This window comes from Liolophura sinensis, chromosome 9 (assembly GCF_032854445.1).
Source record: "Liolophura sinensis isolate JHLJ2023 chromosome 9, CUHK_Ljap_v2, whole genome shotgun sequence".
NCBI classification, from domain to species: Eukaryota; Metazoa; Mollusca; class Polyplacophora; order Chitonida; family Chitonidae; genus Liolophura; species Liolophura sinensis.
Window position 1 is genome coordinate 12,025,683 of NC_088303.1, and position 27,442 is coordinate 12,053,124.

Below are 27,442 nucleotides of genomic sequence, written 5' to 3' on the forward strand. Positions count from 1 at the left end.
ATTATTTTGAGGGCAATTGTTCTAAATGTAACTTTTGATAAACTCCAGATATAGCAGGAAGAGACCAAACTGATTCTAGCAGCTACACCAAGGCAGATAAAAACAAATTACAGAAGGAGACCTACAAGAGCCATGACCGCTAAGGAAGTATGGCTAAAAACAAATAGTATTTACTACAAAATCTGATGTGGCAGAAGTGACTGAACCAGAGGAAGCCCTGCATAATGATATATGGCGTTCATTTTTTTTTACTGAGCCAAGGGCGGGTCAAAGAATGTGTCGCATTACAGAGCTGAAGGGCCGATATTTCTTGCAAAAGCAAGCGTACTATTCAATATACATGCATGTAAATTAAAGCATCTATAGTTCAGACTTCAAATATAGTCTATAATTTGCACCATGGTATGTGTAAACTAGCCTTGAAAAGGACAAAAAACTCCTTGAAAACTCCTTGAATTTCATTTTCATATATCTGTATGAACCCTCACATAGTAAGGCAACTGAGATACCCACAGATGATCTATTTATATCTGTATTGTTCTATGCTGAAAATGAAAGAGAAAGAGACTGACATAATTGAGTTCCTTACATGTACAGAGTTGTGTATAATTTGTCAGAAATTAAACTTTCCGTTTACCCCAGGCATGACTGCCATTGTAAACAAGTGAACATTTTTGGAGTATGGCTTCATGCAGCAGTCAAACGAATGATTCACCATTCTTCATCAGAGGTTCATCAGGTGACCTTCACAGTGTGTGATTTTAGTATAAACATTTGCTGTATGTTTTGGTCTTACCCATCCATCTAGTCTTTACCTCTGGCTTACCATTGCTTAAAAGAAATGGGTTATCTCCCCTGGAAGCCTTATCAATCACATGGTGGTTCTGTCAGGCACACACACACTACAGTTGGGTGATGGAGCAGAAGCTCAGTGATGAACTGTGTGGGTTATTGTTACAGACAGTGCAAGGTTGTTAGGCCGGATACAGAGGTTTTTTATCTGGGGTTTATCAACAGTGGTTGCTAGCTTCCAAGTGATTATAGAGCTGACTGGGCATTTTTCTTGTCCTAGGTAATCAGAGGTGATAAGGTCTTGATGTAGAGTTCTGCTTCTGCCTGTCATGCATAGGTCAGGGATTTCCCGTCCTGTTTGTCTGAAAATATGTTTGTGGTTATTTCTCTTACTCTTCTACATATACAAGAGATGATAGAAGCTAGTTTGGATCTCAGAACATCCATAAGACCTGAAGAGATACGTGTACATATGCAAGGCTGGACCTAGAAATGGTTACCAGCTTGCTTCATACATTTCAGAAATTCAAAACAAAAAGTAAGGAAGTAAAAATAAATCTTAAGCATCCAATATTCAAAACAGATTGTCATCTTGGTATACATACATGTACCGTCTGGGTCATTTTCTGTATTTCTGATATCAAACGGAAATCAAGGTTTAGATTATGGAGTTTTGTTTATGTTATCAGTGTTGTACGTGTTCTCCTTGTCGGACATTTAACTATAACTAGTCCTATTTACATGCATTAAACATGACATTCTCTGTGTCTTGCAGAACTGATCTGTGGCTACAAAATTCACAAGAGAGAACATAATCGCATTCCATTTGTGATTCGGGTGACAGACCGTGTGACTGGGTTGGCTACAATCAAACTCAGCGCTAAGGCCAAAAACATCAACTATGAGAAGCGAAAAGAATACAAGTTTTCCATTTCGGCATATGACTGTCCAGATGGAGCTAGGCGGTACTCAGAAAGGTGAGTAAATAATGGCTTGCCCTCAGCCTGCACCTGGTTTTCCATGCCTATAAATGTGCAAAACCTGTGAATGTCTTTAAAAGCAATCAAATATGTGAAAATAGCTTCTCATTCTCTACATTTAAAATTTCTGCCCTGCTACTAAGAATGAAATAAAAGAAAAGTAAGTTAAAAAAGCTGAAAAAGCAGATTTTGAAGTAACTTTTTTTTTTGCATGGAAATTCGTAAATTTTCAGACTAATCTAAGTAAGTACAAGATTTGTTGAGTTTTGATTGTCACGAGGTTGAACTGCCCAGATTTAGATTTGCCTGAAAATTGTCCAATTAGTGGAAAAAGAATTTACCAAGTCTAAATTGTGTTGCGCTGTGCAGTAATTAGAGGCCAGTGAATAACATGTGCTGACATCCCAGAACCAAGGCTTTGAATCAATTACGCTCCAGCAGCACGTGGCCGCCCCTCGTCCTCGCAGCTGTCTGACATGCCTGTCAATGAGACGGTTGCTAATGAAGACGCTGGCGTGTGAGAGCACTTGTCTTGTCATAGTTAGGCAGTATTCAAGAAATAATTGTCAGTAAACTCCCCTGGATAGTTTTGGATACAGAGATTATCTAAGGTACATAGATTTTTACCACAAGCCAAGCAGAAGTCTGGGATGTTGGTAATTGATTGAAATTTCAGTAAAATTGGTTAATTTGTTTTTCACGGAAATTTAGTAAAATGATCAGTTCCTTGCCAAAGGTCGGATGTGCACTAAAAGGACATGTATTCTACTTTCCTCCACCCATAAACCTGATGGTGTTCTAGAAGTGAACTGTATGTATTCTTGAGTGTGGTGCTAAAGCATTCTGCCTCGCCATTTCCGTCTTGCCATTATGAATCGTGTAAGCATCAAAGGCCACAGTGATGATTTAAAGACGCTTTAGACTACAGGCATTGCTATGAAGACCACACCATGATGTTGGCTGCTATTGTATAGGTGAATTACTCTTGAGTACGACGTAAAACACCAGTCAGATAACTAAATAAATACCATGATGACTCGGTATACTTCCAGAGCCTGGGTGATTGTTAGGGTTACAGACAAGGATGAAAGCATACCAAAGTTTGACAAAGATGCTTACATCATTGAGCTGGAGGAGAAGAGAATGTATGACAATGTCCTGAAAGTCAGTGCCCTTGACTTAGATCGCTCTCCAGAGTTTGGGGAAATCTGTGACTACAAGATCCTTACCCCCAATGAACCATTCTCCATTGACAGTACAGGTGAGTACCAGATCCACGTCTTGATTTATCAGTTGTTTTATGTAGTGGCTTTATTGATTCTCCCTTCTGGCCAATGACTTTGTGCACAAATTTGAATTGTGGTGGGTGTCTTGGTGGGTGTCTTGCTGGATGCTGCCTTTTAATCTGTGTGTTGAACTTGTGGAAATTTTCCGCAGTATTTTTTATATACACTTATTTAGTTTCATTCATAAGGCCAATAAAGTATATATTCATGTAAGTATGTCATGTAAGTTACCTTGGATTGTGATGTGCTATGCATTGATTGTGTGTTTTTTACTGGACAGGAACCATCAAGACAACAAGGAAGCTGGATTACTCTAAGCGCACCAATCACATCCTGGCAGTTGTGGCAGAGGACTGTGCCCACCGGCAGTCTGCACCTGTCATGGTCAACATCAAGGTGCTGAAGACGTGTGGCTGGCACGGTAAGAGCTTGTGTAGTATTACCCCAAAACTTCGTCAGTTCTCAGACACGTGCTTTTTGGTTTTGAAATTTCAGGTTCTTGGAAATTTTTTGTGAATATAGTTTTAGCCATGAAATGAGTGCACATATCCAAATACGTATTTAAGAATATAGGGATATTATGTATAATTTATAGTTGTATGGAATTTAAAATTTTGATGTGGCTCAAAGTATTGCCAACACTCATTTTAAACAGTTGCTGAAGAGATAAAAAAAAAACCAGACCTTTAAAGTATTTTTGTTCTCTACCTTTTTTGTAATAATTACAAAATTTCTTTTTGTGAACTTCTTTTGTCAAATGCATTGTACTGAAGTGTACACGTAAGTGACCAAACCTGACCTGATTTGTTCAGGGTTCCCCAGTCATGTGGACTACCTGCCAGGCAGTGGCAGGAAGAAGCTGGCACCTAGCGCAGCCCTGAAGGTTTGTGGGAAGACTTGCAACATCACCAAGGTGGCAGTGAGGATCATTTTAGAGACAAAGCACATTGGGAAGGGCTGTGACAGGGATACCTACTCTATCAAGTCTCAGCGACACCTGTGCAGTAAGTAAATCCTGCTGCCCACAGCCCCTAACCATGGTAACAGACTCATAACCATAGATCTGTCAAAACATTGTCTTCTTCCACCCTTATGGGCTCATATGCCAGCTGTGTGTGTACTTGAGATGAAATCATTTTTCATGTATTTAACTGAAAGTTTGTCATCTGAACCCAAGGGAAGGAGAAACAGGAAGAATTCTGAGTGACGCACTAGTGCTGTTATAAGGTTGAAATGTAAAGGCTGCACGTATTAAGTTTCTGACTGACTGCTGATTTGTTAATATGTTTCTTATGAAGATTGAGTCTTAGGCAAGTTTAGTCTTGGGGCCTACATGTACTTAGCCTGTAGGAGAAATTTACTGGCAGCTTGTGGTATTTATGATGGTCAGCTTATACCAGCCAGTTATGCATAACAGAAGTTCTAAATTTTTCCACTTCAAAGGAAATAGAGTTACTCCAGGTATGTCTCTGCTTTGTTGTAAATGATTGTGTTTGTGAAAGTAGAGCTGAGGTAAAGTAGTTGTTTAGAAAATCGGGGGACGAATGTTAGGTATAATTATTTAGGGTATATATTTCAATTGAAACAACTATGCATCTATAATGGTTGATTGATTTGGGCTCATCAGTCATGTATACCCCTATCTGCACACTTCTCCTAAAATGTGTGCTTAACTTCTGACTTGTTACTACACCTACATATATAGGTAGTGGAAGACGCAGGCACCGCATTATTTTGAGGAGTGTTCCTCCCGCCATCAATTGATTTCTGCATAGCGCTAAGGTCTTGTTGTCTGGTAGGGCAGTGGGAACTTTAACCATTGCGTACTTATATGATGGCAGCCAGCAACATAGTGGAAGGAGGGGCCTCGGTGGCTCAGTTGGTTAGCTCGCTAGCACAGCATAATGACCCAGGACCCTCTTACCAATGCAATCGCTGTGAGTTCAAGTCCAGCTCATGCTGGCTTCCTCAGTGGGAAGGTCCTATTCTTGAGTACGGCGTAAAACACCAATCAAATCAAATCAAATCATAGTGGGAGGAAACCAACCAGTGCCTTGGGGGAGGGAATCAAACCTCTTACCAAACCTGTCTATTTGCTGGCAGACCGTCTCACATACAACTAGAGAGGAAGCTATAATTTGTGTATTGGAGATCAGCTTGTGCAAATTGTACATGATACATATTGCAGTTTGTGGGTAAGTTGAACTTTTGAGATTACCATCGTCAGTTCTATATTCCAATCTTCTTCCCACCTAGGTGCTAGTGAGGGTAGCGTTGACCTCCTCCCTTCTCCATCTGATGCCACTTCATGGACCAAGGACCTTCCCACAGACGACGGCCACATGAGTGACCGCATTTTTGGTTTTGATGGGAAGATCAACGCCGTGGAGGTACCCATGGGGCAGTTCAACCACCATTTGAAGGAACATTTCACCATGGCAACCTGGATGAAGCATGAACGTGGTGATGATGATAATCGCTCTCATCATCACCCTGCCAAGGAACATATTCTCTGTATGTCAGATGCTAAAGGTGAGTCCATATCGACTGCAGAGTACAACATGGATCAATTCAAGAGGCAAATTTTTTTTTTTTTTCTGGTTTTTATGAATGGCAATGGACTTTTAAGTTTTTATAGACAAATAAACTGCACCGATTAGTGAGATTGTGTGTCCCAGTATGGATATTTTGATTGATTTATTGCTGTTTGTCAGTCAAAAAGCAAGAGAGAAACTGAGCATGTGGCCTAGGTAATATTTAGTGAGACTTTGAGGTGCTTGCTTTGTCTAATTCACAGCTATGAGCCGCCATCACTATTCCTGGTTTGTGCATGGTGACAAGCTGGTACTTCTGAAGAGACGTGAGGCCAGTGATGCAGACAACCTGGAAGACTTTAAGCCCGCAGAGTGGCGATGGCACATCCCCCAGCTCAACGACAACCAGTGGCATCATTACGCCATCAGCATGGGCAAGGACTCGGCCAAGAACAGGGATGAGGTGGGTACCAGAGTGTTGTAGCCGTGTTGACTTAGTGATTCATAGACCCCTGTCCACATTCAAGTGAACAAACTCATCTGCAATAAAATTTTCTAATCCAGTTCTCTCTGGATCAGCTGTGGAGCTGCAGTACTTCGTTCAGTCACAGTACTTTGTCCGTTTTGCCATCCGTCCTTTAACAAACAACTGGGGTGGATTCCACGGAGCAATATTTCATTGTGTCAAAACTTTATAATCAGCAGTTTATGGCCTGATCACATTCAAATGATATCTGAAAGTTGTGTTTATTCATTGTGTAGGCAAGTTTGTACATTGATGGGAAGATGTTGATTCCTGACGCTAACAACCCTGTGATTGTGGAGGACTGGGCACTGCACCCGACGCACAAGGTCAACTCCACGCGCCTCATGGTCGGGGCTTGCTGGCAAGGTGAGTGGTGAAGCCCAGTAGTAGCTGTTTGTGTGATCTGGACGAAGATGTCGCAGTACAGTCATGCTGCTCATTTGGGATTACTTTTTGGATCTGTATAAACTTTTATTTCATTAGTGAACGTTGACGGCCATAGGCGGCCCTGTCATTAAAAGTCTTGGTCTTCATGTGGATGACAGTTCCCTGAAGGCTTTATGTCAGCAGATTTCTCAGGAACCTGGAATACGGCTGTGGTTTCCACTGGCCTACACCTGGTTTGCAGGTGGAGACCACCATTGTACAAGTGCGGTAGTCGTCAGTACAAGGTGAAACCCCATTCAAATAAGGTTTTGAACTTATGGTAAGAGGAAATCAGATGTCTGAAACAACTGAAAGGGAAAAGGAGACATCTAGTTAGTATCTTCTTCTGCTTGAATGGTGGAACATTAGTGTGACATACATAAGGGTTGTTAAGGTGAGGGGATTCGGAATCTGCTGACTAATCAGTGTGTGTTATTCAGGAGCTGATCAGAAGCTGGACATGTTTTTCCGGGGCTACCTGGCGGGGCTGTACATCCTGAATGGGAAGACGGAGAGTTATCGCGTGATCAAATGTCTGACCAACTGTAAGGAGACGTTGGAATTTCACTCCCTCCAGAAGATGGACTCGGGAATGGTGAGTTCCCCCTCAGTATGTTGTAATGTAGGAAGGATGTGGAGTATTTGGTTGCTCATCGTAAAGAGCCAGGGGTGATAAATCATGAAGGCTGATAAATTCCAAATTTTACTTTCTTTATGGAGAAATGCAACGTTTTAATGTGTTTTTGAATATGTACTTCATCTAACTGTTCCCTGTTAGCCTAGTAGAAAAAAAGAAGGTTTTGTAAATTGACAGCTGTCAAACATGCAGAGTGATTCTCCGGTAACTGATGGCTCTGTACAATACCATGAATACAGTGTGTATCAGTGCCACCACCATTGTGAGCTTACAAGTCAGTGAGCGCAAAGGTACCAACAAACCATGTTCTCTATTATATGTCACCATCAACAAAGAAAATACTGAATGTAAGCTTTGATTACGTAAAAGTTTTGAAGCCCTTACCTTCATATTCAGCATGATCTTGAGTATTTGTGTATGTTTTGTTTTTGTTGATTGTTCAGACTGTGAGTTTTAACTCTGACATGACGGAGGTTAGCATCACTGCTCAGAGCTTGGCTGAGGTGGAGAAGATTGTTAGAGAAGTGAGCTATGTGAATGCCCGTAGCTACCCGACCCCTGGGCGCCGTGCACTCAGGGTGGAGACAGGAGTGGTGTAAGTAGAACCACACTAATACTCTACAAATCCAAGGTTATGTCAGAATTTACCCAAAGTTTTACAAAGACCTACCCAAAATGACCTAAAATTTCGCCCATGACTGAAGTTGCTCATTTTTCCAGATTCTGGGAGTTTTATTTGATTTTTAAAAGATTCTTTGAGAGATTTTTGAAGATAGGATGATATCTTACTGGAAAAATGTAAATTTTAGCACCAGAAGTAATATCTCGTGACATTTATTTGCCTACAAAAATGCTTGTTTGTGGTCAAATTATTAGGTCATGTGGGGTCATATTTGTTGTTAAACCAATGCAGTGTTTCTCGATTTGTGGAAAACATTGTTAAATACGACGTTAATCCTCAAGCACGCACACACTCGATTTGTGAACAGTGGTAGCTGTCCACAATCTAATTTAATCTTTTTTATTTTTTCAGTGCTTTAGTCTTCTGGCGCAATTACGCCAAAACAGTATTTAAATTATGGATGGATCTTTTGAGACATTCCTAAAAATTTTACAACCCATAAATGCATTTACGTCAACATTTGCATTGTTGATGCAGTGTACTGGTGGCCAGAAGAAAAAAAAAAAAAAAAATCACATCAAGATTGAGTTGAATTTGACCAGTCTTGCCCATTTCTGTATTGTAATGTTTCTCTTATAGCTGTGCCCCAAAGATGGAGAGCCAACTGCTGCACCATCAGTGGCTGATGTGAACTCGTACGTCATGGTTCTTTCATCTGAGGATCCAGTCATCTCCCTGTCAGCCTATGTCAACAGGGCTTGGTCAGTCGAGGATCTGGCTAAAGGACAGAAAATCTTCTCCACTGTGGAGCTGAAGGCTACCCTGGAACCAGAAGAGGACATGGACAGCAAACTGGAGGAGTATGAAACCAAGAAGCTGAATGCAAAGTCGCTCGTAAGTAGTCAAGGTTTCTAAAAGTCTTCACAAAATAGAGAACAGAGAAAATTGGTAGTGAAGACATCATTACTCGTGTCTGTATCAGTATCAGATGACATGCAAATGGCTGTTTAGTCCTTTCAGAATGGTGTTCAATACCATAAATAAACAACTTTTGGATCTACATAATTTAATTGACCTTGAATGCTTTGTCTTGAAAACCCGAAGTTTAAAATACTGAAAATTGAAACTGATGGTGTAATCTAATGATCCGGTAAGTAGACGTTTTCGTAGAAGTCCTCCAGGATTGTTCGTGTACCAACCTCTTCATGGTTTGGTTATCCTTGGCAATTGTCTAACATGTAGCAGTAAATACTTTTGTAAGAATTTGAACTCCAGTCTTCTGTTGAAATGTTCTCTTTAGAGTCTACAAGTTACAAGTCTGAAGATCCTTTTCTCCTGGACAAATGTACAATCCGTGCGGATCCACCCATGAACCTCAAGGTGGAGCGGCTGACCTTCCCCAATAACCTGATGGACATGCTGAGTATGACAGAGCAACAGAAGATGGACAGCACAGAGACGAATGAGGGCGTTGTAATAACAGGTGGGGCTTCTTTCACAGAATCGTTTTCTTGGTGGTTTTCCCCGGACATTGTTAAGTTTAGACTCCTCTTCAATTTCGCCTTACTATACCCTCCTTATTCCTACTTTTGAAGATAGAATGCTTCCATTGACCAGTTCATTATGTGTTTTAATTTGTCCTGGAGCCTCTCATCAGTACAGTCCCTGTGACCCTCTTCAAGACCAGCTGATACTGGCTTCCTTCTGGCTGTACGTGGTAAGGTCTGTCAGTAACCTGCGGATGGTCATGGGTTTCCCCCAGGCTCTGCCCAATTTCCTTCCAGCATAATGCTTTCCACCGTCGTATAAGTGAAATATTCTTGAGTACGGCGCAAAACAAGTCAAATAAATAAATACATCGAATGACACATTTGGTGTGGTGTCGTAAATGTATCATTCAGGAATGAACTATTCACTTACTGATGTTTTTGCCGTGAAACATTCTTGTCACTTTAGTCCTACAGCACTTTGCCATTTTTCTTCCCTCAAGTATAACATGTTGCTGTCTGTGTTTTTTTAGGCCTGAACAAGATTGAGCACTATGAGTTAGTTCTAAGAGAGATCCACTATTACCATGAAGACGCTGACAAACTGTCAACGCGACATTTCTACGTCAAATGTTCCACACAGGATGATCGGTTCACAAGCAACGAACTCAAAATGACGGTAACTGTTCATTTGTCTGCTCCATAATTTAACTTTTATTGGAAGGGGTGGGTGGGGCAAGGGGAGGTGTTACAGGACTTCTGAGGTCAAATTTGACATCATCCGCATCACGATTCCTGGATCAAGGAACATAATTGTAATTGTAATTCCTAGCAAAGTTTTTTTTGCTGTCTTGTGACTTCTTAGACCACCAGCTACTTCTCAACCTCCTACTGTTTTCCCATCCCTGAGTGCCCCATTGGGGAAATTCTCCTCCCACAGCATTAAACTTACGAAATATTAGTAATTAAACTTGTCAACATACTACCTGTATAGACAAATTAAATATGTATTCTGCCAGGTTTGTTCAGTGTGGGAAATTCCTATGTGTTTAGATATTTGACAACTTAGGAACGTTAATGTAACGAACTTATAATTTTCATGATATTTATGGGGTACTATTTATCCCAAAAAAATTTTACAGATAGAACTCTGTTTAGTCACTAATTATGACAGATTGAGTTTCGTAATATCAGAGTTGATCCATGTGCAAAATCAGTTTAAATATACATTTTTCCCATAACAAAAATTTATATTCAGTGAGAATATCTTCAGACATTGTAGCATGGTAAATATTGGGATTCAGTCGTTGTACTGCCATGTTAAATACACAACATTGTCCTGTGTACGCTTAAAGTAAAGCCAACAAGGGTAACATCATATTAACAGTACGCATGCTTTTAAAACTGTAAAGGGTAAAAAGTGTCACAGCTGACATTTGGTTTGGAAAATTGCCATCTGGGGCTTTCATATTATAAATTAAGATAGGAATAAAGTTGTTTACTTTGGTTTGTATGGGATTTGCCCCCGTGTTGTCTGTCCAGATATGAAGAGATCTGTCTACTGAAGGCTTGTTACAGACAGGGCCAGCTTGGCAACACTGGACGTCACCAGGTTGTGCAGAGGCTGCATTGTGTTGTTGTGAACCCTTTGTGGTGTTTATCTAGCCCTATCTCTTTATCTGTTCTAACAGCTCATGTGCTTAGCTTAGTCAGTGTGGTGGTCCCAGGGAGAATAGGACCATACTGAATCACAGCTTGACCTTTGTCCTATTCTGTCAGCTACACATTTATCAAAGCTAAGAATGCATGTTGTCTTTAGTGATCAGCAGAGATTTATCTATCTACAGTCACATGCGCATATATATTTAGCTGACAGTTATAACTGTGTATGTGGCTGCTTGTCATACATATACCTGTTCAGTGACAGAGTGGACTCAAACCTATGTGAACTGCACTGTCTCAAACTTTAAGGACTAGGATACTTTGCTGAATTGAGATTTCTGCTATAGAGTATCGCATGCAATACTGTCTTCGGATGATTCAGAAAGATAACTGCTTCCAAAGAATTCAGAACGGTGCTAAATTAGGACTGTAAAGACAAGTAACTTCAACAGAGGACAGATTTTGTATTGCTTTGGTCGGGATTTAATCGCCAACCTGAACAAGGTGCACCTGTAAACATTGGGCGAGTTTGACCTTTCCTCTGCAGGACTTACGACAGCCTGTTGGTGACCATCACAGACATGTCAAGAGCTGTAGGTCTTATGAGGTTATGTCTGTGTGTGGCTGTCCTGTATGGTCAGTGTACAATGTCTGTCTCCTTCCCTCAGATCTCTGCCATCCATGAGGAGAAGATCGCCCCTGTACACGTCGCTCATGCCATGAAGGCTGAATCCGTAGAAGTCGCCCGTGCCAGTGTGGCCCATAACCCAGTCCACGCCCTAACAGCAGCGGCTGCACCCAGTAAGTATCTGTTTGACAAGTAAGAAATATTTGGGTATTGCATTCTTCTTGTTATTAGTGAATTGCAGACTTAACATACATGCTCCAAGTCGGGTAGTGCTATAGATACTCCTTGTAGATAATCCTGCAGGTCATGGGCAAAACCCGAGCTGTGACCAGTTTCCACCCACCATATTGCTGGCCGCCATTGTATAAGTGAATATTCTGGAATAAGGAGTAAAACACCAATGGAATATACTCCTGCTGGTTTGTGGTTAAAAATGTTTCTGGTTATCGTTAGTAACTATGGACCGTTGCCCTTCAGTTAAAGGAATCAAGAAATGAGCAAACAGGGTGTAGTGCCAAATTGACCTATATTTCAGCCTTGTTTTCAGGTAATGTATAGAAGCTCTCGTGTCTGCTGAAAATGCATGCCATGTGATATGATACTTCTGTTTTCTGAAATATACATGTATATGGCTGAAATATTGCCGATGTGACGTTAAGCCATAATCATTCATTCATTCTCTTTTCAGGTATGGGTATGGTGGCCATCATTGTGGTCTGTGTTGGCTTTCTCTTGTTCATGATCATCCTGGGTGTGATAAGGATTCGTGCTGCCCACAACCGTACCCGTGTGGTTACTGTGGATGAGAGGCAGGAGGAGATGGAGTGGGATAACACTGCCCTCAATATCACGGTCAACCCGCTGGAGCAGGAAGTTCTCCTCCCTCAACAGGTACACACACAGTTATCACACCACAGTGTGCGGAAGCTCTGAATGTAAAGCTCATATAATAATAGATAATTCTTAAATTGAGGAAAGCAAATCATCCAAAAGTAGCTTTAAATAGTGAATTTTGCAGCTGTAAAATCTACATTCAGAATAAAAAAATATGAAAGGGGAAGAGGAAAACATGGTTAATATTCCAGGGCATACTTGGTCTTTACCAGAGATCTTTTCACTTGGATATGTTTGCTTTCTCCCCTGACAGAATATAGAGTATGACAGAGATGTGGAGGTGATGCACAACCTGAGAGATGATGAGGACGACAGCGATGATGACGGAAGTAGTTTTCATGATGATTTAGAAAGCTCTGAGGAAGAGGCAGAGAAAGTGAAAGATCGTGATTTAGAGTGGGATGACTCCACACTGTCTTTTTAAGGTCACCAATTAGTGGAGTGTGAATCAAGTGCTTGGACGAGATTGTTAATTATTCCAATTTGCATTTCGAGGGTAAGAAGCCCAGTTGGAACTTCACAAAGGAATTGACCAACACAATTTTTTTTTAAATGCATTTTTGAGATGAGCGCCTGTTTAGTAGGGAACTTGAGTGCTGTATGACTTGTGCTGATCTTTTGCTTAATCAACTGGGGACTGTATCCAGTTGGGATTTAATGTTCAACCCAGACAACTGCTCCAGAACTCGTGGTATGGACTGGTGGAAACAGTAGAAGGGAAGGCGCAATAAAAAATGGTTTTAGCTCATTGGAACATGGTCAGAGCGCTTGTCATCCATGTAGCACTAGCTCTACATCACACAACCATCATCTGCTCTTTAGCCACACTGTCATGTCAGGCTGACACATGGCTGCTCTGTTCTTTGTGGTATCTAGACCAGTTGATGAGGAACTGACACTTTCACACACTGCTGGAGTTAGTCCTCCTGAGGGCTAGAACCTCACCAGTTGTATCTATAAACACCTATAGACCCCTCTCTTCTTCATGTAGCAAGGGTATGGGGGGTCTTCAATAGATTCATAATGGTGTTACCCACGTTTATTTACTTTTTAACAATAAGAATGCTGCCAAAGAGTGGCTGTTGATTTGTGTGTTAATGACTGTTTCTGTTGGGATGGGGTGTGAAGGGTTGGGATAGGGTGTTGTTTGGTTTCTAACATTCCATGGATCTCTGGAATGTCAGATTGCCACCTATACCTATTACATGTGAAATTTACATACTTATATACACATATACATGGTTTAGTGATGTTAGGGTGGAAAATATATATATACATATATGTACATGTATGGAAAAATGCAGGTCATTTAGCACAAGTTGTTGCATTTGATTATCACTGATAGTTGCATCCTTGAGTGTTCGTAGTGAGGTTAGTCTTTAGGCATACCTTTTTAACAGCAATCACCCTAGCTGCTTTAAGATTTGAGAACGTCAATTTTAGACTTGTTTTGTTAAGGGGGACAAAACTCATGCTGCACTATATGATATTGGGTTGGGGGTCCTGATACTGAACTGTACATTTTGACAGTTATTTTAGACCATTTGATGTGTTGGCCAACATTTATTCCATCATTTTGTCTTGCATTGTAAGTATTTTGCCTTTCTAGATAAATGCCATGATGTCAGTTTTTCCAGTTGTGGTCTATTATGTCTAATGTGTATATAGATATATATGTATGGTTCTGTCTCCAAATTTTACTGTGAAACTTACACGTCCCAAAAACACTGTCCTGTCGTGAAACACTCTTTCAGGAGTCCACTTTTTCCAGCCAGGTTTGATCTCTCGTTTTTTTCTTTTAAATTTGTTTTAACGTATAAAAAAAACCAAATACCAGCAGTTGAAAACTCCATTTTATGTACTCTGAACTGAATCCAGTTTTCCTCTGCCCCAACCCTACCTTTGTTACACATGTGGTACCATCCTGGAAGAGGAGCTCAGTAACAGATCCAGTCATGACACATGTCACACTTCTGAATATGTCACGTCTAGATTGTCTGGAATTCACCCAAGGGTGTGGAAGCTGGCGGTAGAGACACTTATCACCAGATGCTTCAATCAAAATCATGAGACCATAAAAAATATAATAAAAAAACCAACCTCTGATTTTGTGTTAAACTATTTTTAGACATTTTACCTGCTGGAAACAGTGATGTAATATGTTTAGTGTAGGGCGATTGCTGTTTAGCTTGGTGAGTGATTTACTTTACAGACTACATGAAGATTGTAGGCCAGAGAATGTTAGTGTCTGTGTAACTTTTCCAAAGATGTTCATGTAAGTTTCTTTGTCAAGTGTGGCTAGTTTTGTGTCCAAGTTAATGGTACCTGTACTAAGATGTACACAGTATGTTATCATCTTGGTGAAATGTTTCGGTCATGTAAATGTGATTGTTGTAGTTCAATTCTTATCGTACATTAAACTCTGAACAGTTCAGAGATTCGGATTTGACAACAATTTTAATTTCTAATGTTTATACCGCCCTCTTGTTTACAACCCTCATCACCAGTTTATCATTAATAAATCCCCTGTAGGTTTTCTTTAACATTTTGTTAAAGTTTAGGTGACTAAATACTTTGATTTCTTGGTTCGTCTAATCTCCCTTCTTTCTAAGTTCAGATCCCTCTTCATTTAAAATAATTGTATGACTTTTTTTTTTTTTTTTTTAAACCTTTTATGTTTTCGGCATTTAAGTTATAAAGCATTGTGATTATGACTTGGTTGATTTGATAACCTTTGTGACTACCATTCATTGTCATATGTTAGGCTTTCCTCAAACGATGTAAAAATTTCTTCTTTTATAAACTGTAAATTTAAAAGGGGAATATTTAGTTCAGTTTTGTTTTGTCTTCCTGTTAATAAAACACCATAAATATAATCTGTCTTCTATTTTTTTTTTTCAAACTAGTTTCTTCTAAGGGTCAGACTTCTACATTTTAATGGACCTGCATGGAGTTCATTGAAGCTAATATGGTATACATATGGAGCTGTGTCTGCAAGGGTTAACTTGCGTGTCACATTTTGAAAAGTTTGGTGGTTTACACCTTGAGCGACCATTTGCAACTAGACTAGCACAGCTATTGTTTGATCATATATATATATGCCCAGATTGTTTTTCACATCAACCAATTGGAATCCTATTTACTGACCTGCGTTTTGCCTTTGTTGTCTTCAATTGTGTTGGCTAAGCATCACAATATCAGGTTTTGGTTCTGAAGTAATTACTCCCTTGTGCAAATAATAGATTAAAAAGGCACAGTTAGCACACAAAGTGCAGAAATGACCTCATAAACTGCGTACAGGTAGATTGTGCGGCTTGTCAGGTGCCTGACGAATGGTGAAGCTCATCTGTAGTCTGCTTACCTTGAGCAATGGCAATTAAAACTAAGTTTCATGAAACCAGCCCCTGGAGTGAAGTGCCAAACCCCAACCAAAGAAGCCGATAAAATGATACAGGAGTGTTAGACCATGATTGCTGGACTCTGACATGGCAACCACCAATCATGTTCACCTTGTGCATGGTGTACGTGATGTAGAAAGTACAAGTAACGGTACTTACCTAAAAAAAAGACTTATATTCATGTATGAGTGACCTTCTACACTACTCAAATGCAGTGGACATAAAATGTCCTATTTTATGTGGTGAATTTGGACTACATACATATATATATATCTACTAGGCTGAAAACTTTATTACTGCCCTATATGTAACACATTTGTGAATTTATAATCGGTTGCTGTACACATGCGGGTCATGTTATTTGGATATTTGCGTGCATGTTTCTTGGTTCTCGATGGCAATCTGGGACAGCATCGCTGAAAAAGAAACTACAGTTTGACAAAGGGTGACATCATAACTATCGTTTAACTGGGATAAAACTACACATGTATACATCAACCTGTGGACAAATGTGCAGATAATAGTCTCCCTAACTCCAACCTTGTAACTACCTGTAACAAAACTCTTTCTCCTCTATATTTTGTGATTTGAAGTAGGCAGTTCATTCTTAGGGCAAAAGAAACTAGTGAGAAGTGATGATAGATAGCTCTGATCCAGTTAGCCACAAGTCTATAGGGAGAGCACCTGCTGCAGTGGTATCCAAAGGAAATTAAAAAAAGAGGGGCATATCAGAGTTCATGGGCTGCCCGATCCTAGATTGCCATGGAGACTTGTTATTTTAGAGATGGTAGTCTGAAGATTGAAGAGCCATGAAAGTGTCTTGCTCAGGAAAGAAAAAGTCTATCCCAGCACCTATGTCCAGATTGCCATGGACATACATTATATTCTTGAACCACCATTCAAAGGTAAAGCCATCAAGACACAGTGTTTAAAGGTGGAGAAAATGAAAAAAAGGTTCACATGAAAGAGTACAAAAAGTTATTCCTAAATATAGCCTTCAATATTTTTTCTGATTTTTCCTTACTGAGAAAGACACTCAAAAATAATTTTTGTATGGTCGGTAATTGGGACCACCTATTGGTATTTATAGTCTTTGTTTAATAATGTCATAAATGAGGATGTAAAACAGGTTTAATAAATATTTTTGCATTAGAATTTGTTCTTTTCAGCTAACAAATGTATTAAACCTCAATTTGGATCATATTTATATTTTTAATGTGTTCATAAATATGATCATAATTTAGGTTAAATGCATATAAAATTTAGACATAAACAACAAATTTACGTTCAAATGAATTTAGTCGACAAGCATCACATCCTTATTTAGAACATTATTATGCAACAATGATAAACACCAAAATTTGGTCCCAAATACCCACCATACAAAAATATTTTCAAATACCCTCTTCTCCTGATAAAAAATCCCCCAAAATATTAAAGATCCTATTTGTAAATAATTTTTGACGCCCTTTTATCTGATTTTGGCATCATTTTTATGTTTCTTCTACTTTAAGGAGTAGAGTCATAAAAAAAAGACATGGTTATAAAAAAAATTGTGTGTTTGAATGGGTGGAGGGAGGTGGTGTTGAGGTTATTTGGTGCCTCGGGTCTAAAACAGCATGGAACCGTAAAACAAAGAAAAAAATGTCAGTGCCTCAATCAAGTTTACAACACTCCACTACCAGCATGACAACTGGATGCGACACGAGACTGATATGCTTGCTTCATCATTATCACCACCAGGAGACACAACCCAGGAATTACCTGCCTGTCCTCGCCGGTGGATTCCCTGGTATTGCTACTAATCAGCAAGACAGCACAACTGGAGAATGAAGTAGTTTCATGATTTAAAAAATGATTTAAAACCACAGACCAGATTAAACAGATAAAGAGGGGGGAAAAAAAAAGCACACAGTTTCTTGAAAAAAAAAAAAGCTTTATTTGCAAACATTAGAACGTGTTCAGTTCAGGTAGTAAGCTGCTTGGTAAATTAAGAGTGACCCCTTTGAACATTTATGATTTAACAAGCTGTGCAAAAACAAATGTTTACAAAATATGCAATACTGCACACAAAATTTGTCAACACTATTTTAGCAAAATATAAAGATTACAACAAGTGGATACAATTTGAAATCTTTAACACAGAATAGGGTATACATATACATGTGTATGTGTGTATTCCAGTTACACAATAAAGGCAAGATGACAACTACAATCCTAAGTAGCTACATGCACTAGTGAACATTGGTAAATAAATGAAAAACCTCAACACATTATTCTTTTCTTATTAAACATATATATTTTGATCTGTGTACCTTATGTTTACAATTAATACAGGAGCGTATAGGATTGAATATACATATCTAAAAGGTATACACACCTTAAAAAATGACCATAAAACTCAAAAACAAAAATGTATGGAATGTCAAACTACAAATTAAACTTGAGAGATTTATTTTTCCACAAATATCAGGCTAATGTTACACATTCACTTCCATAAACCATTATAAAATATAAGTGCTAGTAATCTGTTTGCTCTGTTTCTGGCAAGGTACATACTATCACATACTGGTATTAAGTCGAGCATACACATCTGATCGTCTTCTCTCATGATAAACACAATGGTACCAACAATGCTCCTGGACATGGAGCTATAGACAGGTTACGCAATTTACTGTTGCATGTCTGTCACTAACGAATGTAATACAATATTAGATCAGTCTGAGTACATACACAGTACACTGGCCGAATCCTGTATTACTGTAAGTATAAGTACATGCCACTATGACATGTCTATATGATGGTCAAGATCATGTAAGAATGGGCATGGGCAAAGCAGGTACATGTAACTGATGTGGTACATGTAACTGATGCGGTACATGTAACTGATGCGGTACATGTAACTGATGCGGTACATGTAACTGATCCTGTTTATGCACATGTAGGATAAAGAAATTAGTCGATTTAAATATTAAACTAAATTTGAAAAAAAAATACCATAATGTAGTAGAGAGAACGATTCAATGGGTTTTGACCTTTACAGATTTCTGAACAAGCAAGTCCTATCCACAATAGCACTTCACATCAAACAAATAGTGTTCTAAAACTCTCAACATATCCTGTAAAAAAACAATCAATTGAGAGGAAAAGTCACACAGATGAATAATTACAGCACTTCTTGAATTTCCCTTTCACAACCGTGTCTGACAAAGCTAACACCATTCTTACTACATAAAACTAATCATAAATCACCAATTTCTGTATTTTTTTTTTGCTTTTCTTCAGCTGATCTGAGGCACATTCAATCCCCCACTAATCCAGTCTCACATCCTATTGCATTCAATTGTAGAAGAACAGGCTAGGGCAATTAAGGGTACAATGATAAATACATTGTCTAACATTACTCAGAGATTACTAACTTTATGTTCACCATCAGTTTATAGCAAATAAATATAAAAATTGAGTAAAGATTGTAGAAATGCTGAACATACTTAGGGTAAATAAATCCTCAATATTTGATCTTGACCAGTGATCTCATGTTCATACAGACAAATGCAAAAATTTGTTCTCAGGAATATAAATATGCCAATATATCAGACAGAAAATTTGTTATATATGGATATGTGTATATGTAAGGAATTAGATCTTCATTAAAACAGTAGACAGGCACAAGTAAATATTGTCACGAATGCTGACCAATAATACTGGTCAATCAACAATGTATAAACACAGTCAGCGAAACAGTATGTGGTCAATCACAAGAAATCTGCCGTTTTGTACCTGGTTATCATGGTTAAACAAAATATCAATGACTGTGCTATATATATATATAAACTAAGAAATACTGGATCTACTTTTATCAAAACTTGAAAGAACACAGCTGTATTTTCTTGATATATTGCTGTAATTGAATTGTATTTGGACAAAAACCCATCGACCTCGTGGCAGGTCAAAAATATTCAGTCAGACATACATGTATAGTTTTCACATCAAACCAGCTTGAAGAAATATCTGATGAAACGAGCATGATCACAACACAGGTAGATAATTCAAGAAACATATACAGTTTGAGATGGGGTTATGTTTTTTTTTTTTTACAACACCTTTTTACTGACTGTTCATGCTTCCAGACTGGAACAAAAATAGACACAGAGCTACATGCAACCACTGTTCACAATTAATCATACCTGCTTAGTTGGTAGAAACTAGAGAATAATCTGTTACTATGTTAAACATTTGAGCCACTGTACAGCAGTTAGCATTAAGGCCACGTGATTTTAGTGAATGCATAGGTGTGAATATAAAAGTAAACCCCAGCCTGCACACACAAACCCAACAAAAATAACAGATTTTAACAAAAATGTTGCAATAAAAGCTGAAAATAAACAGAAAATACTGTTCAACCACTCTTTAGCAAACAACAATCACAACCCTTATGAACTGGGTTTGAAAATGCGGGGACAATCCAACTGCTGCAGGTGCATCTAATGCTGCCAAGTGAACACTGAAACTTCATGCCAAATTACACTAAACCAGCATCTTTGGCCATTCCAAAGAAAACACTCTGCTTGTTTTTTAGCAGCTCTTCAGGGCTTCCAAACTCCTTCACCAAACCCTGATCCATAACAATGATTCTGGAAAGAAACAAACAGGAAAAATAACACCCAGAAGTATCTGCAGAAGTCATGTGCATCACCATGGGATTTAACATTGATAATAATGGAATCATAACTACAACACATCGTCAGGTCCACTAGTAAGTCCACCATGTTTAATGTTATTGTCAGACCAAAGAAGTTCTCAAAACGTCCTGCAGTTCCAAAAATGCTCGCAAAACGGGCTGTGGTCGGTGCAGAATGTGTAACTTTGGCAAAATGATGTCAAAAATATGATACCCATCAACACATCAAGTCAACGAGTTGGGACGAGTTGGGTCTCTGCCAACGAGGTACAAACAGACCCCATGGGTGTGCACACGTACTGATGCCGGACTGCACCACGTCATAACACGCCCTTAGTAGGATCGGACTATGGCCGTTCCGCTCAGTACGTCCTTCTCATTTTAAGTATGTTTTCACTACGTCTAATTGCAAAACGGGATGGCCGCCAGAAAAGTTTGAGCAAGCTCTAAGTTCTCGAGCCCCCTTTCCGTCCGAGCCAAGGTTCTTAAGGGTTACGCTACTCTGTGCTCTATGCTCTGTCCTGTACAGCATAACTCACCTGTCATAGTCCATGATAGTGTTGAGTCTGTGCTCTATGCTCTGTCCTGTACAGTATAACTCACCTGCCATAGTCCATGATAGTGTTGAGTCTGTGAGCTATGGTCTGTACTGTACAGCATAACTCACCTGTCATAGTCCACAATAGTGTTGACTCTCTAGGCTGTCTGTACTGTACAGCATATCTCACCTGTCATAGTCCATGATAGTGTTGAGTCTGTAAGCTATGGTCTGTCCTGTACACCATAACTCATCTGTCATAGTCCACGATGGTGTTGAGTCTCTAAGCTATGGTCTATCCTGCACAGCATAACTCACATGTCATAGTCCACAATAGTGTTGAGTCTCTAGGCTATGGTCTGTCCTGTACAGCATAACTCTCCTGTCATAGTCCATGATAGTGTTGAGTCTCTAGGCTATGGTCTGTACTGTACAGCATAACTCACCTGTCATAGTCCATGATAGTGTTGAGTCTCTAGGTTATGGTCTGTTCTGTACAGCATAACTCACCTGTCATAGTCCATGATAGTGTTTAGTCTAGGCTATGGTCTGTACTGTACAGCATAACTCACCTGTCAGAGTCCACAATAGTGTTGACTCTCTAGGTTATGGTCTGTACTGTACAGCATAACTCACCTGCCATAGTCCATGATAGTGTTTAGTCTAGGCTATGGTCTGTACTGTACAGCATAGCTCACCTGTCATAGTCCACAATAGTGTTGAGTCTGTAGGCTATGGTCTGTACTGTACAGCATAACTCACCTGTCATAGCCCATGATAGTGTTGAGTCTGTGCTCTATGGTCTGTCCTGTACAGCATAACTCACCTGTCATAGTCCACAATAGTGCTGACTCTCTAGGTTATGGTCTGTACTGTACAGCATAACTCACCTGTCATAGTCCATGATAGTGTTGAGTCTGTGCTCTATGATCTGTACTGTACAGCATAACTCACCTGTCCATGATGGTGTTGAGTCTGTGAGCTATGGTCTGTACTGTACAGCATAACTCACCTGTCATAGTCCATGATAGTGTTTAGTCTGTGAGCTATGGTCTGTACTGTACAGCATAACTCACCTGTCATAGTCCATGATAGTGTTGACTCTCTAGGTTATGGTCTGTACTGTACAGCATAACTCACCTGTCATAGCCCATGTTAGTGTTGAGTCTGTGAGCTATGGCCTGTACTGTACAGCATAACTCATCTGTCTTAGTCCATGACAGTGTTGAGTACAGCATAACTCATCTGTCTTAGTCCATAACAGTGTTGAGTCTCTAGGCTATGGTCTGCACTGTACAGCATAACTCACCTGTCATAGTCCATGATAGTGTTGAGTCTGTGCTCTATGGTCTGTCCTGTACAGCATAACTCACCTGTCATAGTCCATGATAGTGTTGAGTCTGTGCGCTATCGTTAACACTGTGCAATCCTTGAACTCTGTGCGGATAGTTTTCTGGATCAAATCATCAGTTTCCATGTCAACGGCTGCGGTGGCTTCATCGAGGACAAGTATCTTTGTCTTCCTCAGCAATGTACGTGCCAAGCAAACCAACTGTCTCTGACCAACACTGATAATAAAAATATTTTCCTCAAATTTTATTATTATTTTAAATTACCCTAAGTGACCTAAAATTTCGTTCATGACTAAGTCGCTCATTTTTCCAGATTCTGGGAGTTCTATTGATTTTAGAAAGGCGCTGAGATGTCTTTGGAAGATAGGATGATATCTTACTGGAAAAATGTACGTTTTAACACCAGAAGTAGTATCTCATGATATTTATTTACCTCCAAAAATGCTCTTTGCGGTCAAAGTTTTAGGTCAATCAGGGTATATTAAAAAGTCTACACACTAAATTACACTCTTCAGTTAATGTTCACACAATGAAAGTTACAGTACATCTCAGGCTAAAAGTCAAAACCAGACAGGAGATAAGCACAATCCTAGAGGTCTTGTAGATAACCTGTAGATAGACAGTCACCTGCAGAGTCAGTGATCTGTCCATTGTGACTGATCACACACCTGGCTGAGCATTGGTAGGCCTACACACTGGCTGTGGGAAGTTGATGACGACGGAAAATATAGTTCTTTGTTAGAATGATTTAGAAGAGTTTTTAAAGATCAACACAATACATGAAACTGAAGTAAAATATCTGATGTGTGTGTTTTTGATCGCAAAGTGGCAATCATATTTTAAGTAATGATTTACATGCAAAATTTGAGTCCATGCGAAATTTGTAATGGGTCACCACAACTGCTAAAACTAGTTTATTCTTCGTCTCCCATAACAAGTTAAGGATGGGCAAATGTCTTTTGTTTCTTCCGTAGAAGGTTTTCCTTGTTGTGGGAGTCATTTGCCAGTGAAAAATTATCTGCCAGTCAGTGATTTAGAAAGGTAAATTGACACTTTGACACTGACAGGCCGTGCCACAACAGCAACAACAAGGAATTACGGTATGAATTTCACGTACAGAAGTGGTAAAAAATAAAAACACGATATAGGACAAGTTAAATTTTCTCTGTATGACTGTTGAGAATTCGTAGTTTGTACGAAACCGTGCAGCCCGCAAATAGTAAACGCAATCAGGAAAAAAAAATGATTTGTTCGAAAGGCTTTTTGTCAAAGAAAAAGAATAATAACTTCCCATTTGCACCAACATACTTTTTGAGCTTAGCAAGCACAGTGACCATTTTCTGGCTCTCTGCTACTACAAAATGCTTTCATGGAATCCAGTCCACTCTGTTAATTTATGCTTGACAATACATGATTTGCTGCAACACCCAGATCAATTCAGACATCAAAGCGTATTCGTGAACTTGAAGCAAAAAGTACCATGAACAGCTTATACCTGTATCAATAAACATATGATTACCAGTTGTTGTTTTTTTTTTTCTTTTTTCAGTTGGACAGTAATGTTTTGGTGTTTGCTATACTTGTGAGAAAAAATATCATGGGTGTTTAATAGGCAGCAACAGCAAAGCAGATTATTGTAGGCTTAATCTGGGATTAAGATGGGCGTCTGTAAGGTTTTGAAAATCGTAAACAATAGGACTAAATGAATCTCTCAAAACTGCACCCAGTTTTACGGAGGTCTCTTAACATTACAAGCTGGCAATTACCATGACGATGTAATGCCTACAGTACTGGTTGCCATGGTAGTTAAGTGAGCATAACATTATGAGTAATTCGTGAAACTGGGCCCAAGCTGCTGGGGAAGGATTCACTGTTTCTGTGTAAATCCCTGTAGGCTAATCTTGAAAACTTTGTAAACACACCAGTATCCGATTAAAAAGAAATACACCAGCCATTTCGGGTTACTTGTTGAAAACAAGGATTGCTGCGACTAGGCCTACATGTCCGTCAACGGAAAGTAGTGTACAGTGAAAGGTCTGCGGTCTGGTGATGCCTGATTCAGACCTGAACATACGTGTTTTGGGTTCTCTATTTCTTTTTTTAGTTCTTTGACATGAGGCTTACATGATCCTTGCAGTGATAAGAACACATGATGTTATTTATATGTCACCTTTATACATGTGCGACAAATCATAAGACATTATAGGGTGATGGATCATGCAGTGGCACGGCCACACGAGACTTCTGTGTGCCTGTGTTCGGGTGATGTCCTCGAGCGGAAGCGCGCGCTGTTGCACATACTTTATTCGCAAGACAGTTGCATTGGTTTGTAAAATTTATGCAAAGATTTGGCCAGTTTACTATAAAATATCTGTTGCCTGGTTCTATATGGCATAATATAAATATATATCAAAATTAGTGTGCCAAACGTTGACACCAATCATTGACTTTGATCGCATATTTACTTCCTTTTAATCAAGTTGATTTTGTTGTGCAGAGGAAGGTTACATATTGCAAGATAAACTTTCCGCTTTTCACAGCTAGTATATGTTCAAATAGCTGAAACACAGGGACTGCACCTTCACTTGCAAACAAGGATATGCCTGTAGACGGAATTATAGTCACATCTTCTGACGACAATCCTGCGCGCAACAGCAGGTCTCCAACACAGGTTTGTCCCACACCAGTGGAGCCTTATTTAGTATCTTTGGAACGCTATACGAGCAGTAATCAATTGACTGAGGTGTACCGTATGTGTTGATTTCTCTTCATATGAGAATGAGAAAGAAATGTTGCAATGTTAATGTTTGCTTATTTTGCACAGAAAAAGAATATATATTGTTAACAACATTAAAATGTCCTGTTGTCCAGTCACTTTAACAAGTCTTCAGCGTTTTCCTGCATGGGTTTATTTCAAGTAGCAAGTATGCATGAAAACAGAAAGAGAACTTTGATAGTTAATCAAATTGTAAACATTGTTTAGAGATTAATGTAATTCTTCAAACTTTTCAAATGTATGCAAGGTGTTTATTCTGAGAGCATTATACTGTGTTAAAATACTTTTTGTAAAGTTGTGAAAAACCAACCAATGCAGTTTTGTCTCCACAATCCAAATAAAAATGTGCTTAAGTTGGACCGAAAGTTGCTCCTTTATATGCGAAAAGGTTGAGGAATTAGGGTTAAGTGTGTAGGTGTTCTTACCTCAGATTCTGCCCCCCCTCTCCACATTCATGTTCCAGCTTTGCCGGTAGACTATCCACAAACGCCTTCAGGTGTGAGTGTTCTAGTGCGCGCCAAATTTGCGCGTCTGTGTATCTGTCAAATGGGTCCATGTTCATCCGCAGACTGCCTGAGAATAACACTGGATCCTGGGGAGCACAGGGAAGTATAAACCAACAGTTAACACATACAGGTACATATACAGCAATCAGAGAAAAGATGCTTAAAAATCTCCACAGGATACACACAAGCTGTCAACTTCCACCTTTGTCTGAAGCCTGCTTTTTGTTATGTGTTTGTTATCTGCTAATAATTTCTAACATTAATACGTAGCAGTTCTCATGCCGTCTGATTTTGTAATCCATGCACATTCTATAGGTTGTGTGACTCTCGTCCAAGTAAAAGTATCTTCAGTCAAATCCAAGTCTGAAAGAACTAAGTGAGGCTTGGGAGCGTAAGTAACATATTTACTCGAAATGGTTATATATTACTGCATTAAAATGGTTAAATTTCCAGCAGACATCATGTTGTCTCATGGGTGGAGGGATACCTTCTAGAACCTCACCTGTCCTAGGGCTGGAGGTGCCATATGCCCTGTGTGTGGACTGCGTGTGATGGATGAGAGGTCCTTCGGTATGTATACTCACACTTTTCCTCTACAATTTCTGAGCGAGTTTGCTGGAAATCCGGAAAGACATGCCTTCCATCTTTTTTATTAGGTCGAACTTTGCTGTCAACTGAGCAAACTTTGTCTATACTTTCTTTTAAACTGCATGTAGCCATTCACAGCAATTTTAATATACCCCTCCACTCTATGCAGACTGGTAAATTCTTTCAACATAGTATAATAGTGGACTTTGATTGATTCATTTATTTATTTATTTGATAGGTGTTTTACGCCATACTACAGAATACTTCACATACAGCTCAGTATCCAGCAATATGGTGACAGCGTTGAGTGCGCTAAGATGACAAAAGGGCACACTGCACGAATGCAATACTTCATTTGCCTTCAAATACTACTAGAAATAAATTAGAGACTATCATTGTTAATCTATTTAATTATTTTGTAAAATAGTTTCTAAAATCAAATAGTTTTCGGTGAATTGTTGCCAGCCCTCCCGACTAGCCTGTCCACCCTCCCTATTCTTGAGAATGAGATGTTTAATGTGAGTATCTGGCCAAAATAGACATGTGGCCAGTAAAGGGGAGCCTGTGTTGGAGTCGAGCACAGTTGTTTTACCCTCACAGGCGTTTTTGGCAAGCTTTATTCACATGTAGGACAGAGTTATTAAGTGATGAACCGCAATCTTGTGAGTTTACATGACTCACCATGGGAACAAGTGATCGGTAAACTTCGAGACACCCCAGGCGGAGCATTCGATGTAAATCATGTCACATAACAATCGACTCATTGAATATCTTGCATTTTTTGAACCACGTAACTTAAAAGGTGAGAAAGCTACAATAAAAACTGAGTTGTTTGGTATTTAATTTACTGCACTGCCAACTGGTCATGTAGACCTGATAAACCCGGTTAACACAGCTACACGTGTAGGCTGTATCCTGTCAATTCTGATCATTGAAGCATGCAGTTGCCGTGGTCGACACTGCCTGCTGTGCTGGTGGAACTACTTTCGCCAGGCCTGAACTACTGCTCTGTCTACGGCTGTTTCCAATAATTGGCTGCAGGGATCAAAACTAATGAACTCTACACCCAATGCTGGAGTATTTGTTCATTTGATTCGTCTTAACCGAACCCAAAGCTAACAATTTAAGA

At 39.4% G+C, this 27,442-nt stretch overlaps 2 protein-coding genes across 2 annotated transcripts in view; one reads left to right on the top strand and one right to left on the bottom strand.

Annotated features, from left to right (window-relative positions):
- LOC135475603 (calsyntenin-1-like) overlaps window positions 1–15,350 on the top strand; it is a 35,575-nt gene extending 20,225 nt beyond the window's left edge. The window contains exons 3-18 of the mRNA XM_064755530.1: window positions 1,568–1,769; window positions 2,825–3,033; window positions 3,339–3,479; window positions 3,871–4,062; window positions 5,315–5,590; window positions 5,856–6,055; window positions 6,355–6,484; window positions 6,985–7,139; window positions 7,625–7,776; window positions 8,215–8,248; window positions 8,443–8,697; window positions 9,079–9,286; window positions 9,824–9,969; window positions 11,621–11,753; window positions 12,269–12,471; window positions 12,728–15,350. Coding sequence (XP_064611600.1) covers window positions 1,568–1,769; window positions 2,825–3,033; window positions 3,339–3,479; window positions 3,871–4,062; window positions 5,315–5,590; window positions 5,856–6,055; window positions 6,355–6,484; window positions 6,985–7,139; window positions 7,625–7,776; window positions 8,215–8,248; window positions 8,443–8,697; window positions 9,079–9,286; window positions 9,824–9,969; window positions 11,621–11,753; window positions 12,269–12,471; window positions 12,728–12,898 — 2,807 coding nt within the window. The 3' untranslated portion in view covers window positions 12,899–15,350. The remainder of the gene's footprint in view (window positions 1–1,567; window positions 1,770–2,824; window positions 3,034–3,338; window positions 3,480–3,870; window positions 4,063–5,314; window positions 5,591–5,855; window positions 6,056–6,354; window positions 6,485–6,984; window positions 7,140–7,624; window positions 7,777–8,214; window positions 8,249–8,442; window positions 8,698–9,078; window positions 9,287–9,823; window positions 9,970–11,620; window positions 11,754–12,268; window positions 12,472–12,727) is intronic.
- A 2,485-nt stretch (window positions 15,351–17,835) lies between these two features.
- LOC135475604 (multidrug resistance-associated protein 1-like) overlaps window positions 17,836–27,442 on the bottom strand; it is a 51,657-nt gene continuing 42,050 nt past the window's right edge. The window contains exons 28-30 of the mRNA XM_064755532.1: window positions 25,645–25,811; window positions 22,465–22,659; window positions 17,836–20,506 (exon numbers count right to left, since the gene is read on the bottom strand). Coding sequence (XP_064611602.1) covers window positions 20,395–20,506; window positions 22,465–22,659; window positions 25,645–25,811 — 474 coding nt within the window. The 3' untranslated portion in view covers window positions 17,836–20,394. The remainder of the gene's footprint in view (window positions 20,507–22,464; window positions 22,660–25,644; window positions 25,812–27,442) is intronic.